Consider the following 16953-nt stretch of genomic DNA (forward strand, 5'->3'; position numbering starts at 1 on the left):
GAAGTAATCTAATGCATATGAAGAAGGCTTTTCAGTTTTCTCCTAAAAAGAGATTAGAAGCTTGAGTAATATTTACACTATCAAAGATTACCTGTGAAATTTCCATTAGCCAGGTACGTGGCTGTGATGGGCGGTGCTTCTGGATGGTCTCTGTTGTAGGCCTTCAGCTCGTATCTGTCAATCAGCCCTCTGATGTCACCAGCGGGCGGCACCCAGCTCACCTTGGCACTGAAGCCGTCGAAGCTCTGCACTGTGGTAGGAGGTGGTACAGACGAAGGCACTACAGTAGAGAGAGACAGAGAGAGAGAAAAAAAAAAAGTGTCAAGATGAGAGGATAATATGATGGGTCGATGCAGGAAAGTATTCATAAAAAATATAGGCAACAAAATAAAACCAATCACATGCAATTAATAAAAACATCATACACCAAATAAGAGAAGCAAAGAAAAAAGAATGAGAGTGTGAAAAATGAAAAGCAGAAATTACATCAGGATGAGAAAATGTCTAAAGAAACACATCACATAAAAGCTGAACAGAAATATACATGTGAAAAAAAAAAAGCAAAACAACAGGTCAGGAGCACATGAGATTAAAGAAAAAGCATTCCCCCATCTCTCTGTGTTTTAATAGGCCCAGTAAATCATACCTCACCATTAGCATAAATAGTATTTATGAGAGTAGTAACTTTTTCAGCACTGATTTAATACAGCCAGCCATTCATTCTGGGCTATATTTCACAGCAATCAGCCTCCCTCCTTCTCTGTAGCACTCCCCTTATTTCTCTCTCTGACACCCTCAGCAGCTCTGGATGGTCCATCTCCGTTCCCCTCCTTCTCTGTCTCTGTCTGTCTTACTGCCACCTTCATTTTTCTGTCTCCACTCATTCTTTCTTTTACATCCGTCCACAACCTCACGTATCTGGGATTTAGTCCAAGAGTGAACTGGCCGCCAGTGCAAACACTCAAAAAGAGGAACTCAAAGACATATTCTTGTGGAGCAAACATACGTACATGAAGTATATAAAGTCATAAAATAACACACCACCGATGAGCTGCTTCATGCTCTGTTTCCTGTGACTTCTTTTTGTTTTTCTTCTGTCAGTCATTAACTTCCCTATCCCGGCTATTTTCTCCCCTTCCCTCCCCACTTCAGCCACTGTTATGCCTTCTCGTTTTTATCTATTTTTTCCCTCCTCCCTTTATTACCCACTCACCTTGCATATTTCCTCATCTCCTCCTACCCTTTCCCTTTTAGCTGTCCATCGTTTTCTTTTGACTCTTCCCTCCTTCCACATTTCCTCTCAGTCTTTACCCCCTCCCTCCCCAATCCTCCTCTTTTCCCTTCAGTTCTTAATGTTTTTAGCACTTCCTCCCTCCCTGCTTCTCCTCCATCCTTCTCTTTGGTCATAGCGTGGTGTACTGAGACCTACCAGTGTATCGTTCACTACTAACGAGCAGCTTTATATTACACAAGGGACCACACAGGCCATTCTGGGTTAACAGCCTTTTACTGTGATGCCCTTTATAGAGGCCTTATCAATCTCTCATACAGTCAGGCACATGTAATATCACTGGCTTTGGATAAGTCTCAAATACTGTACAAGATAGCGGCGGTTTTACATGGAAAATCTCTTAACATCAAAGGAAAACTCGATAGAAGAAAGTTAAACAAAGAGAGCAGATTGAATACTCCTCGTTGAATGTGCCAGCATGAGTATATGAAGTTCCTCTTTTGGTTATTTAGGGCAAAATTGTACATTTTGCTAGCAAATAAAAATCTAATTCCAACACCCATTGAACAAACATGCACACAAACACACAAGACCTGAGGCTTTGTAATAAGCGCCTTCTCTTACACTATTAGAGAGTGTCAGATTAAAGTGTGATAGAATAAAAGATACTGTGCACAAAGTGGACTGTGCTTGTGTGCTACAGTCATGTTTATTATCAACATCATCATATTTGGCTGTGAACATAGTAGCCTGATAACACATGGAAACTCCCACCAGCTACCATCATTGAGATGTGAGATGTTGTACCTTTGCCTCGGCTGCGTCCTCTCTGCCAAGGTCCTGCAGCCCAGCCTCCTGCAGCCAGGGCCACAAACCTGTACAGGTACTCTGAAAAGGTATGTGTTTGCACACAGGAGAATGGGGACGCACATGGGACAGGGAGGAGAATGTATTTAAATAACAAACACAAAACATTGTCTACCATGTTCCCAGCTCTAATGTGATGTAATTTCCTGCTGTAAAGTATACATGAACTTCTCAGATGGTTAGCTCGTGTTCACGTCTTTGTCAGAAGCTAAATGTTGAAGCATACTAACATCAGTGGTGTAAGCTCTGAGAACACGAAGACGTAGAAAGCTGCTAGTAACTACAGTGTGATGCAAATATGTCAAAGCTGCAAAATTTGCCTGACAGTCCTGTCTGCATGTATTACACAATGAAAAAAAAAAATGATGCATATGTATTTTGATATTCACCCTATTAAAAGCTGTCTAGGAGTAAAAAGTCATCTGAAAAGTAAGTGCTGAACTTCAGTAGCACTCAGGATGAAAACTGGCTGGCTGGTGGATCTGGTGCTTGTGTTGCAATCTAGATATTTTTAGTGATATACAAGAAATCTTCGCTTCAGAATTTTATCCTACTGATAATACAGTAAATACTTATAAAACTCTTATCTTTAACTGCCCTCTAATAATAATAATATCAACTGCTGTTTGTGCTTGTTCATTAAATAACCTTTTGGACTGGCTTTTGCAGCAGAGACTAGAGCTTCAACGCCATGTGTTGTTATTTATCTGATAATTGAGGACAGCCAATCACTGTAATGCTACTTTCAAAAAAATAATAAGTATTGAAAGTTTGCCGGAGTTCCACACTTCCTCTTCAAGTGAGTGCTGTTTCTGTGTCAGTGTAATGCTACGTGTGCTGTGCATTGTTACCAGAGAAAGGTTGCAGACTAGAATCTGTGGCTTGTGTCTTCCTCCCATTGTAGACCAACACTGAATCGTTTCCTCTGCAGTTGTACCGGCTTTCACTGGTTGGACAGCCATCTAAGTAGACTCTCACAGAACGGTGTGAGGCAATAGCAAGATTAACACTTTGACTGACAGGAGGGTTTCTTTCATCACTTCGTATGGTAAGACCCCTTATGCAACCACCGAGGCCTGGAAAAGGAAAGAGAGCAGAGAGGAGAAAGAGAGTAGAAACAGAACAGGGGAAGAGATAGAATGTGAGAAGAGTGCATGTTTTCTTTGTGAAAACTCTATACATTTTTAATTGTTTAAATGAACACTATTGTGCTTCACTCTAAAATTTACACTTGTTATCCTCACACCGCAAACTCAGTCAATTTCCCTGCCTTAGAAAATTGCGGCACCAGTGTGTTTGAAATGAAGCTGAATTTATTAAGCTCTTAAATTTTAGTTCAGTTTCAGCTCAACGTGACTCCTGGTTTGTTCAGTCATTTCTTCAGATAAGCTTCAGAAAAGCGGGCAAGTTACAGATAAGGCAAACATGACCTACAAATACTTACAGTGCCGTGAAAATGTATTTGAGAATCCAAGAAGGGAGCAAATACTTCTTCACTGCACTGTATATACTCTCAAAGGAGCCCCAAAGCAAGTAAACGGCATATTGGACGAGCTGCAGGATAGCATACATGTGGAAACAACAAGTTTAAAACACTTCTTCTTGGTTGACCATCTGCCATCTTTAATGCGGGAAAAGCAATTGTTATTTATCTCACCGTGTTTGTGACTTCGGCTGTCCAGAGCAGGATGTATGAGCTCTGTTGGCACGCCCCCCACGTAAAGCGGTGAATCAACTCTTAGCCTCGCTGTCCCTCCCACTCCCCTCGTTTCTTCGGCCCAGTAATCGACGGCAGCAGAGATGAGTGAGCCGCGTTTCGCCAATGACAACTGTTTCCAATCTCCATCGCAGTAGCTAAGCCCCACCCACATGCTGAGTTCAATCACATGACCTTCAGCGGCGAGAATGAAGGACAGAAGACCCGCTTCTAGCTCCACCTAAAAATACACACCAGTAGACAAAATCTCAAAAACGTATCCTGTGTTGTCTTACTCTCAAGTTTCATTTGGGTATTTCTAATATTCAAATAATAACTTTAAATATGTTCTCACCAGCATGTAGTCTTCAGCTTGCGTGTTGTATGTAAACAGCAAAAGTGCGCTTAGCTGGTCTGTTCGGAAATCCATAGAAATGTCAAAGTCCTGTCCTCCACCGAATACACTCGCGTCCAACTCCAAGTAACCTGAAACAAAGAGGAAATAACTGGCTACCACATGCCATTTCACCGGCAGAACATGCGTCTAATTTTAAATGTGTGAAATGTCTAAGGTTAAAATGTTCTGTCATACATTCAGAAGTGACAGACAAATAGAAGATGGGATGAGAAAGCCTTTTTACGAAGCAATAATGGAGGAAATGTACACTAATGAACCTGATCTTTCACACAGAGGCCAATTAACTTATCATCATATTTATCAACATGAAACCATCTCATTATCACCAGCATCAGCAGCAAGCATCTTATTAAGATATACAGTGCTGTCAGTGTATTAGGGGCACTAAAAATCATTTAAAGTTGTATCTGAACACAGCTTGACTCCACAGAGCTTTTCATTCCAGCTGCTGCTACCAGATGATTCAACATCACAGTATTATGTTTTGTGTTACATATTAGCTATGTAAAATGTAGTAATGACGCACACTGTCCTCATGACACAAAGAAATCAATCAAAAGCAGTCAGTAACATCCTACCATGACCCAGAAAATGGGCTCCGTCCACAGTTTGAAGAGGACATCCCTCCCAGCTTTCATACGCTGCCACCTTCTTTGTGACTTTTGTCCAGTTCAGAAACTGCCATTCCTCTGAGGGGCCGTCAGTCATCTTAAAACTCACATCTCTGAGGCAACCAGAGAAGCCCCGTCGTACCAGTCGGGCATCTCCTGGAGAGACAGACAAGAATAAAAACCATAACTGTCATTCGAAAGTTTTTCACTCAATGCCTTCTGCTATAGGAATGTTTGAAATTTTGAGTTCAGGCTTGTCAGGGCCAATTGCCATCCAGAGCTTTCATAGGAATACTGAGAGGTACAGTGTCAGTGTCTGAACATAAGAATGATGACAAGTTTTAGGAAGGAAAGTAAATTAGATGAGTAGTATTGAGGCTGAACCTCATTCAAGAGGCAAAGGTTTATATTCCTTTCTCAGTTATGGGGACAGAAAACACCTGAATAGTCAAATAGTTCTACCCAAATTATGGACAGAGTTGTTTGGAAAAAATCCTTCTGAAAGCATTAATGCAGTATATTACAACATTGGCCAACAGCCAAGCCACGTTCACACTAACAAAATGTACCAAATCAATTTAAAAGTTAGGAACTGGGTGGAGACTTACCTGAATCCTTTCTCAGTACAGTAAAATCTTCAGGCAGCCCTCCAATGAACACCCCCATGTTGTCACCGATAATGGTGCTGCCGCTGGAAGCTGATGCACTTCCTAGTGGTGGAGGAGGTAGCACGGTGGTGTTAGATACACAGTAAATGTAGTGGGGCAACGTAAAAATGTGGAATGAATGTAAAAAAAAATAAACATGACAGAGCATTGAGGAAGCACGAGCGAATGGGTGATATTATAAGGAGTAAAAGAAAGAAGAGGTGAACGGGGGGATTAAAAAAAAAGTAAACAGGAGTCAGACCAAATGAAAGAGAAGTTACGCAAACGGAGCTTCTTTCCACATTTACCTCGAAAGAACATATTTTAGCACAACTGAGGAACATCGGTGTCTTTCTGCATGTGTGAAGCACTATTTTTCTCATCAGACACAGAGTGGCTGGGATTAACCTGACTAATACCTCCATGTGGAGCTGGGGAGATTTACATACACAGAAACACACACACATGCACATTCTCGTCAGTCTCACACTGTTCACATCCGAGCACATGTGTAGATGAGCGTAACACACACACACACGCACACACACACAGAGCAGAAACACACAGTGGTCAGTATGAATATGAGAAGAGTTACCTCTGTATTGATCGTTTACAACGATTGTTCCCACGGCCCCTCGCCTTGTTGCTGTGATGCTGTGCCACTGTCCATCATTGTAGCGGCGCCCTCCATCACCCTGCACACTCACAGCCACTGCTGAGCCCTACGCACATAAACAGCAGCACACAGAAACCCAGCGTACAGGGAGAGAAGGTACACACATGCATTGACGATATGAAGACTTGGACATCTTTACAAACTCTGACCATAAGTCTAAATGTCTTACAGTAATCAAAAAAGCCAATCTACAACCTCTGGTTCAAATGAGAACAGTTTTCAAACAGCAGTGCAATCAAACATGTTTACTTTCTATAATTTAAAATGATTACTTTGTTAGTCCCCTCGCCAAACAAGTTTGGACATGAAGGATCAGTGACACACATCACCCTCAAAAGGACACGGACATGCACATATAATCATCAAAGTGTTGTTACGGGGCTTTTTGCTACCTATTAAGTATGACATCATTGTTGTGATCAGCTTTTAGCAAGCAGGCAAAGAGTAATGTAGTAAAAAAACAAAACAACAAGAGTAACGGGTACGTACACACACATACACAGACACACATGCCGTGATGAAGATTTAATGATGAGATCAATAAATGTATGAATGCCAGAGTATATCAGCCTCTGACATCTTTACTATCATTGCTAGACAGCTCTACTTAACAAGACAACGGAGGAGGAGTCTGTTTATCTATTTTTCTCCCTCTCTCCTTTACACGTACGCGCAAACACACACCCGTTTGAATCGCTTGTCTGGGGAAATACTAGCAGAGGAAGCAACTAACACTCAACTCCCCAAGAAACTGATACTGAAGAGCCCTTACGCGAGGCATTTAGAACGTAACTGCTCAAGTAGGTGCGTTCAGCGGGCAGATGATGGATTGAAGCTTTCATTGAAAAGCACCACTGTCACTGTCACTCTGTCAGGCAACATATAGTTTCAGCTGAAGACGTTACGTGCTTTAAGAGTAAATAGCTGGATGAAACCCACAGCTCACTTTAGCAAAGACCTACTGATGAGGTGGTGTCATCTCTTGAGTGGTACGGAGGTGTCTGTCCACTGTTGAATGTCCCAATGCCCAATCTCTTTAATATACACTATGAGAAGCTGGCAGACACACACACACGCGCACACACACACCTACACACACACACACACACACACCAAATAAATAGCACTTATCCAAAGTGCTGCCCCTGTGGCTTCCCCAGCTATACTTGGCAGCCCCCTTCTCTGAATATGAGCAAAGAATGTGTGTGTGTGTGTGTGTGTGTGTGTGTGTGTGTGTGTGTGTGTGTGTGTGTGTGTGTGGTGTATACATGTAAGAAACAGACTGATTGAGCAAAAATCTAACAATCTCATCTATTCTTGTAACAGTATGTCAATTCCATGTAATGCAAACTTAGTCCGGGTCTTCAACTGTGTAGATAGTCTGAAGTCCTTTAGGATGGTTTTTTGACCTTCTATCCAAAGTAAAACAGCAAATTTTTCACCAATAACTGATGAGCAAAAAAACGCAAACGAAAAAGTTGACACAGTCTTGTCATCTCAGAAGTGTTTCGGTTAACTGCTGCAACTTGTCAAACGTGCACCCAGCACAAGCAAACGTACTCATTCAATCCCTCTGCTGAGCTCACCATTAAAAAGAAAGCTGAATATGGATGGAGAGAATAAAGCAGGACCTGGTGACAGGCCACTGTCTTCCTTTTCTTGAAGTCACCTTCTGATCTAAACAGGCTTTTATTTGGGTCTGTTGTACCTGGGAGATACTTTAAAAAGCCTCATGCCATCCTGTACCCAGCCTCCACGAGATACCAGTGGTACCAGTGACAGATGTATTGTTATGTCATATCACTTCAGTTTGACAGACACCTCAGAGTCCAGGTGTTTCAGGTAACCCTCTGTGCCTCAAAACCCACTGTCAGGTTTGAGAGGCATGGTATTTTTTTTTAATTGCAAAAACTACACCATTTATCGTACAATCCTCAACAGCCAAAAACAAATTCCTTGTATGTTGTGTACGTACTTGGGCATTAAAGCTGATTCTGATTTTGATGGTCCTTGAACTATTCATATAGGAATTCCAGTTTTGTCAAGAAAAACAACCAAATCTAAGCTTAAAATCAGGATATTTCAGCAAAAGCACTTTAGTCAGTGTCTCATTAAAAATTGGCCAAATTAAAACATTTGCAGATTCTGTTAAACCAAAGAACTCTACACTCCTCTGCACAAGTGAGGAGCTTTGAACTGCAACCAACAGTCATGTGACAAAAATTCAGGGACTTTTCAGATAAACTGCAGGCTGTGATGAAGCAGAACAGACAGAAGACAAGAATGGAAATACATTAAAATGTTTACCATAAAATATCTACAGTATGTAGAGTCAACATTTTTTTCATTGTTGGTAACAGCTGTAGGCACATAGAAAAACTCTGCACGTGTTGATGTGGGGTTTTTGCAAGTTTTGTTCATCAAATTTAGTTTTTTCTTTCATTATGATTTATTCAATTCAATTCAATTTTATTTGTATAGCGCAAATTTACAACAACAAGTCATCTCATAGCGTTTCACAAAGGCAAAAACAGAAACACCCAACAATCCAAAACATCTGGATTCCCTATAAGCTTCAGCAGTCTGCAAGCAGTCCACAACAGTGGGAAGGAACCGAAAACCCCCACAGGGGAAAAAAAACCTCAGACAGAACCAAGCTCAGGAAGGGACGGCCATCTGCCTCGACCGGTTGGGTGGATGTAGGATGAATTATAAAATTTAGTTTACAGTTAAACAAGTTATTAGAATTTATTGTACTTTTGTAACAGGAGGCATCATGGTGGGGCAGCAGGATGCAGATGGCATTATAACTTTTAAAAAAAAAAATTCTCTTTACTTCTAGTCATGGTTGCTGTTTCCATACAAGTGCAGGACTTTATTTGTCGGGAAAATTGAGACTACTGAGAGTAAAAACGCTACCAGTGTAAAAAACATGCATATAATGCTCATGATTTGGAGGGTTGAACATTATTGTATGTGTTTCATTTTGAGACCCACTGCCAAAGGGGCAAGTTCAGGCAAAATCACAAGCATTAGCAAAAACTCTAGATTAAACGCTTATGTGTTGTACTAAATGAGCAAGAAAATCCTTTGAATAATGGAAAGAATTAGGGCTTCCTGACATGCAGTGTTTTTTGTGTTATGACAGTAAAAGGACATTTAATGAGCACCATTTAAGTGGGTAGGCTTGGTTTATTTTAATGGCTTTCAGTATATATGTTTAGCATCTATTGTTGGACTATAATGTTTACCTCATCCAAGCAAAGACAAGGGAAGCTGGGATATCCTGTCTGGGGAGGCTAAAAACCGTTGGAACAAGCCTTTGTTTACTGTTAAATTACATCACAAAGAGTGATAAACAATGTCTGTATTGAATTGCACTCCAAAAATAAAACTAGAAAGACTGAAAAAAGTACAAAAAGTCATGGGAATCAACACAAATGGTATTAATCGGTCAGAATTAAGAGTTATTACTGACTACTGTTAAGTGTGTAGAGTTTTGGCTTTGTTGTGCAGAAGCCAGGCATTATGAGCATGAGATTTAATAAGGATAACTCAGTAGATGATCATGTGTAATGGAAATGTCCTCTGGTGCAGCATTTTTTAATTTGTATTTTTTTTAAATCAGAGGCTATAGATTTATCAACATACTGTATGTGTGCTTTTCTGTTACTGTTTGGGAACTAACCAATTAACATGGTTCATTCACATTGTAGATATTACTCCATCATATGTGTCCATTTGCTCCGAGTATTTAGGTTGTTCCTGTTGATCAAATAACCAAAGTGGCAGCAGATCGACTTGGTTTTAAAACGTCTATTGTCAGAGTAAAGTCTAAGATACATTTTCCACCAATATAACAACAACTAGATTTGTGCTGCCTCATTTGAATGAACCTCCCACCTGTTTGTTCCTTTCTTCCCACCTGTGCACAGTGTGCTCTGTACTTGGCACCGACATACCACACAGATGTGCAAAGCAAATTTCAGGAAAAATACCGAACTATCAGAGTGCTGCCAGAGTTGATACTTGCTAAAAAGTTACTGGACTTTTCTACATCTGTCTAAACAGGAATATAATATGAAATAAAAAGTATTTAAGCTAGAATACTACAGATTTTTGATTGTATTTTACTATATTATGTTATTATTAATGACTGAGGAACCCTCCCCGTTCAGTTTCTCTGGCTCTTTGTCATAATTTTTCATGGTTGTTGGACAATATGATACATCTGCTGATGCTTTTTTGACACAACACAGACGTTATAAGTAACTAAAGCCTTCTATCTCTCCTGCTATTTTGCTGCTTGCATACCAAAAACAATTAGAAAGCCACACAACTTGCAGAAATTAAAATTTTCTTGACCATAATCTTCTCCTAGCCTCTTCCAGGAGTATTAACCATAGCTAGCAGACTAAATACCATCTTGTGTTTGCCTTATGTCTCTAATTAAGATCGCAACAGTGTGGTGTATTTTTATGATTATCTTTTGCAAACCTAAAATACACAACACTTTCTCTAGCTAGAGTTAGTGTGTGACAAGTGCTACAGCCCTGATCATGATGCTGTGAGAAACACTACAGCTGCACACCTGTGTACACTGTGGTCCATACAGCACTACTCACATGCACCCACAGAGACGTGTAGCTCTGTTGCTTCCACATGCATTTAAACAACTGGAAGTCTAACTAACTGTAGAGCTTTGGTTTAGCTCTTCTACGTGTGACAGGAAGTCTTCTTGTACTTCAATGTATGCCAGTGTGTGGCAGATCACATGTGCACATATTTATGAGCATATCACTTTCCTGTGTCATGCTAAATTACCACCCACCCCCCCCTGCACTGGTAATCCCATTAGGCTAGCTCAACAGGCTAATAGGGGGAAGTAATGGGCCCAGCTATATGTATCTAGGGGAACACTAATAAGCCGTGACACCACTCCCACTGTTAATTACCTCAAACTAGCCTAAACAAAGGAATCTACCCAGTTGGAGAAGACACACATCCACTTCATCACACATCCAGCAGCACACACAACCACAGACACATCCATCAACATTGATAGTCAACAAGGATCCGTTTAGTGACAGGCACCCTTCAACACACACAGGTACAGCCAATAGTTACATGCTGATGAAGACGTTTTGATAGCAAAGTATTGCAAAGTGATTCTGATGAGGAACAAAACTGTGTGTATGTGCGTGTTTGTTTCAGTGTGTAATTAGTTGGTGGCCTCATGGAAGTATGTGTAATCATCTCCCATCATCCCTTTCATCATCCAAGTCGTTGACTCTTTAACCCCTCTACATGTGTCTGTATGGATGGATAAGGGAAGCAGGGCTGTGTATGTATGCTTGTGTGTGTGTGTGTGTGTGTGTGCGCGACGTGTGTGTGTGCGTGCGCGCGCGCAAGGGTGCAAAGCTTAATTAGCTTGCAATTGGTATTCACGCGTGGTGACTGCAGGGAATGAGTTAATTGCAGTCCAATTCAAACGTTGACACACTTTCAAAGTTTTTCCCCTCTCCCTGTCTCCCTGACAGAAACCAATGAGGGGCTACAGATCACATTTATTAGATGAGAGCAAGTGAGAGAGAGAACGGGAGAGACGGCGAGAGAGAGAGCAAGAGAGAGGGGAAGAAAAAGAGAGAATGACGGAGAGACGGAGGTGGATTAGGAGAAAGAAAGAAAGAAAGGAGAAACACAGGTGAAGGTGAGCAAGTAAGTGAAGTGAGTAAAATTATTTGTCTATAAAAGAAGACTCCTGAAATTGTAAATCAAAACTGGTAAATGTCCAGTAAACTAGAATGCTTCAAAATGTATACATCTTTGACATTAGCAAAGAACAGTAAACTCCAGATGTGTTTGAACTAAATGGAGATGCTTTTGACTCAGTGGCTGCAAACAAAAGTCCCTCAACAAAAGAAATGAAGGGTAACATGCAAATTAAATTCACATATTTCAAAAACAATACAAAAAAAGGAACAACACTTTAGCTAATTAGTTGTTTTGTGTTTTGTTGCATCTTTTAAAAGCACCTGTTATCAACCAGTGTTGTGCTATCATTTTTGATCTTGTATATCAGCCTTTGTGCTCATATTCTTACAAAGTGTGAAAAAGCGTTACGTACCTGTGGGTCAAACAAAAAGTAAGGGCGTCCCTTCTTGATCTGAATGGCCAGAAACTCTTCCTGGTTTCCTGGAGAGAAGGCGCAGAGCAGCAGGCCATCTGGGGACCGAGTCTTGAAACTCATCTTAACACCTGATACAATGTTAGATCAGGAACAAGATGGAGAGAGGAAGAGAGGTTTAATGTTCTTACATTATTAATTATTAATTTAGTGTGACATACTAAACATCTTAAGGACACCTAGACTACACATTTCATTTGATCATATTTAAATAATTCAGTCACATTACAATGTGGGCAATGTGTAAGCAACAACGTGACACTAAGACTTACCCACCGGACCCCAAAGAGCACAATCAACACAAAGATAATAAATGTGCGCTTCTTTCTCCAGACTTTCAAAAGTATTTCATTTCTGAACTTAATTAAATCTATACAACATGCTAGTAAACCCTGTAAACACAGCTTTATACTCCAGTCTGAGCTTCCATGTCAGATCTAATGCCTTTTTCAAATTATGAAGCCAGATACGCTGCTTACAAGTGAAACAGGAAGCTGGAATAAACTTACTTATTCTTACATTTCTATCAAGATCACTGTTTCCCAAAGCTCTAAGCTGACTTCATTTCCACTGTAAGCCAGCCGTCTAGGATAATCTTCCTACTGAGATACTTTAGGGAAAACATCAAAAAGACAAGTCTGAATAGACACACCTGCACTTTTACACTTTTAACAGCGTTCACTTGTGATCTCTTAAACCATAACCCTCCTTTTGTACATTTTAGGATAGATAAAGTACATAGACAGAGTAGGGTCTTCTTAGGAGATTTAAAAATAAAAATAAAAATACAATCAATGGAGCTGTTGATGGAACTAAAACTTGACATGAAACATGATTCATTCATGATATCAGCACTGTCAAACCCCATTCAGGTATCTCTTTAAATCCGCATTAGGATACGGCTTTCCTGCATTTTCACGTTACAACACAAACCTGTGGGAATGTTTACGACTACTTTCAGAAAGCTCAATTATGCTACTGTCAAATGGAATAAAACCTAAATAAATCCTGACACACCAACGAGATTGATAATTGACTTGAGATCTGTAAAAGCCAAGTTATGAGAAATATTAGCAATGTAAACTTTGAACAGGACAGTAACTGAATAAATAGTTCTATCTGTTGGATCGGGCCCAACTTAATGCTTCAGGAATGTGGGAAACTTGTTGGTTCTTAGACCAGCTGAACCTGAACACACACACACACACACACACACACACACACACACACACACACACACACACACACACACACACAGAGCAGAGAATTCATCCAGCGTGCTTTCTTGTCATGTTACTATGGATCAGAGATTGGATCTTAATCCACTACTAGATCCACATAACGACACGGAGCATGCAGGTTTCTGTGTGTGTGTGTGTGTGTGTGTCTATGAGTATGTGTGTGTTTCTTCAGCTCCGTCTGTCTCTGTAGAGAACAGAAGTGTGGGAAGATCTGAGGAGTTGAATGGAGGCAGTCTCGGGTTCATCAGAAGCCAGTGTTAGCAAAATAATTAGTGTGTGAATTCACTTAACATGGAGAGAAGTCAAACAGTTACACGGCAAGCTCAAAATGAATACAGATTAGCCATTTCTCAGAGCTGCCAGTATTTTACTCATTTTTAAGCACTTTTCCAGTCTGGTTCATTTGAGTCTGCTTGTTGGACCTATTGCTGTGTTAGTTGTTGGTTTGTAGCTAGTGATAGTGACTTCAATCAGATTTTTATATTAACTAAAAACACAAGGCACACAGCTTTGCACTCTGTACATTTTGCATACACATTTACAATAGGTGGGAAGATGCAAGGTGGAGCAGTGGTTAGTATCGTTGCCTCGCAGGAAGAAGGTCGCTGGTTCATGTCCCAGTGATCTTTCTGTGTGGAGTTTGCATGTTCTCCCCGTGCAGCCTGGGTTCTCTCCAGGTTCTCCGGCTTCCTCCCACAGTCCACAAACATGTTGAGGTTAATTGGTGATTCTAAATTGTCCATAGGTGTAAATGTGAGTGTGCTTGGTTGTCTGTCTCTAAGTGTAGCCCTGTGATAGACTGGTGACCTGTCCAGAGTGTCCCCTGCCTTCACCCTGGGTTAGGCTCCAGCCCCCCCGCAACCCTAGCGAGGATTAAGTAGTGTATAGATAATGGATGGATGTTGACAGTGACCATTAAAAAAAGAAATCCCTTCAAGGCTTTTTTGAATTCACCTGTGGGGCTACAACTAGTGGCAATATCCCCAGCAGCACCTACATAGATCAAATGCACATATTTGGGTATCAGAATAAATATGCACCTCCAGTTTTTCCTCTTGGAAATCTAAGAAGAAGGCATCTAAGAATCTAAGTCTGATTCTTGAGACTTGAGTCTGACATCATCTTACATTAAAGTGTAACAAATTGATTGCTGATTGATTTTATTTTCAGCCAAGTGCACAAAGTGATGAAAGTTGACACACAATAAAAAGTACGTAAAGAAAAGACCCATAACATTTTTTCATGCAAAAAGAGTGTAGAAACCTGTGGAATTAATATTAAAACAGTAAAATGGTCCCCTTTGAGCAGTCCACAAATGTATTGATCATCAATAATTTACAAACTCATTATTTTACGATGGTTCTAAACTACTCTGTGTGGACATAAGTGCACCAACTGTTGTAGCAGTACACAGCTAACACAAGACAAAGATGTTCTTTACATTGGTCTTGCATTCTGTGCATCATGCAGGCATGTGTCATTTACATTCATGACCTTGTCACCACAAAGATGAGTGAAGTCATGACAGATACCTGACATTACATTACCCCCCTTTAACCTTCTCTCTCTCTCTATCACACTCTCCTGATCTCTCAATCCTTCCTTTCTTTCGTCCCCCTGCTTTTAACCTTCCTCATCTTTTTCCTGACCTTTTCATTCTCCTTTTCTTCCCCTACTGCCTCCTCTGAATATGTTTTCTATCCTTGCATCTTCAATTCTCGTTTTTACATCGTTCGCTTTCGGCGTTGCTTCTTTTCATGCATCCTGTTCCCTGTTCTAACTCTTGTGTAAAGTGTTCCAAACTAAACAGACTGCCGGTAGCATCAATGTGTGTTTTTTTAACGTGAAAATGTTAGGTAGATATTTATCACACACATATAAACTTGCTCCTGAACACAGAGGACATAGAACACGATAGTCAAAGAAGCAGCATAACTAATATTCCAACTTCATCTGCATAGAAGTTCATATTCGTTTTATACAATACAAATGTCAACAGCATTAACGTAACACGATGATGAATTATATCCTGGCAGATGCATTTTTCCACTAACTTAAGCTGGTCCAGAATGTGAGTCTTCCCATGACACGACATGTTTATAAAGATTCAACAGGTCCAGTCCAAACCTCACAGTGTCCAAATGATATTATGGGACTTAAGGATAACGGGAATTGTTCTTCAAGCATACGTTGCTATAAAAGTCTAGTGTAATGACACTTTAGAGATTTGTTTCTAAAAACATGTCAGACGATAAATGCTGAAAACATGTGAAAATTGGTTCAGGATGTTTTTAGACAGGCCACAAATCATGGCTGACATAAAGAAGAGGAGAGCTGATTTTGTGAAGAGCCAGAGTGACGGCGAGCTGAGATCACCACCATCATCCACCTCTGCAGTGACCATTTTTCGTTTTATACAAACAAAAAATTGGATTCACAAATGATCCACTATTGGTAATTGAAGCAGAACCAACTATTCCCAACCCAGCCATCACGCTCGCGTCCTGACATCTGGTGCCATTGTCTGTAGCACATGCCCACCAATGGGCGGAAGTTTCCTCATGTGCTTAATTTATTATAGTAGTAACTTAGTCCACAGCTGCAAAGTGACCCCACAAGTCCTGTGTCCATGGCTTGATGGATCACAGCTGTCTTGGCAGCACCAATACTAGGCAGGTGGTTTTAATGTTGTGGCAAATTGGTGTTTACATGATCATAATAAACTCTTGAAGAGACACATGGAAGGAAACAATAGACAAGAGTGTTGGTGTTCGATATAATGTACAGTATGTTTGTGTAAGTCTCCCAGTCTTTGTGATGGACAAGGTGTTATCCAAGCACGTCCAAATGTACAGCATCTAAGTGACACTGCTCATACTCAGCAATACTTCCTTCAGATTTCCCCACAGGACTTGTGCTACTTCACACTGACAACCACTTTGGAGCCATCAACAGACAAACCTGAGCACACATCATGACAGGTGACTCTGTTACACATACAGTACAAGCAAAAACACACACATACACACACACACACACGCAGACAAGTATACACGCACACAAGCACTATTACAGAACACCAGTGAGCCCTTGCACACCTGAGAGTGCACACTAAAAACTCAGCACATGCTTAAAGACGTGTTTACACAAATATTTTCCACATGTGCTACACGTGTTAGAGCATAGTGTTACACAGCTGCTCGATTCATGTACACGCTGTATAACAGAAACACGTTTAAGACAACTACTTCAGTTAATTTTAATGTTAATCTGAGGCTATGTACTGTATCCTACATAATGGAATACTCAGCATGTCTAATCAGGTTTCAAAAAATAATAATTTTGTCTTTGCTAAAGGCTGACCACACAAAAAAAATCC

General features: G+C 40.5%; 1 protein-coding gene across 1 annotated transcript in view; it reads right to left on the reverse strand.

Moving 5' to 3' along the window:
* The window catches only part of LOC103368683 (usherin-like), a gene marked incomplete at its 3' end in the record, with an annotated part of 165718 nt that overhangs the window by 70808 nt on the left and 77957 nt on the right, over nucleotides 1-16953 (reverse strand). Inside the window, exons 28-36 of the mRNA XM_008297123.1 lie at nucleotides 12274-12404; nucleotides 6066-6192; nucleotides 5432-5533; nucleotides 4791-4979; nucleotides 4150-4280; nucleotides 3756-4035; nucleotides 2950-3174; nucleotides 2039-2119; nucleotides 92-280 (exon numbers count right to left, since the gene is read on the reverse strand). Of these exons, the coding sequence (XP_008295345.1) occupies nucleotides 92-280; nucleotides 2039-2119; nucleotides 2950-3174; nucleotides 3756-4035; nucleotides 4150-4280; nucleotides 4791-4979; nucleotides 5432-5533; nucleotides 6066-6192; nucleotides 12274-12404 (1455 nt within the window). The remainder of the gene's footprint in view (nucleotides 1-91; nucleotides 281-2038; nucleotides 2120-2949; nucleotides 3175-3755; nucleotides 4036-4149; nucleotides 4281-4790; nucleotides 4980-5431; nucleotides 5534-6065; nucleotides 6193-12273; nucleotides 12405-16953) is intronic.

Source organism: Stegastes partitus, unplaced genomic scaffold, assembly GCF_000690725.1.
Source record: "Stegastes partitus isolate 25-593 unplaced genomic scaffold, Stegastes_partitus-1.0.2 Scaffold1190, whole genome shotgun sequence".
In the NCBI taxonomy this organism is placed as follows: Eukaryota; Metazoa; Chordata; class Actinopteri; family Pomacentridae; genus Stegastes; species Stegastes partitus.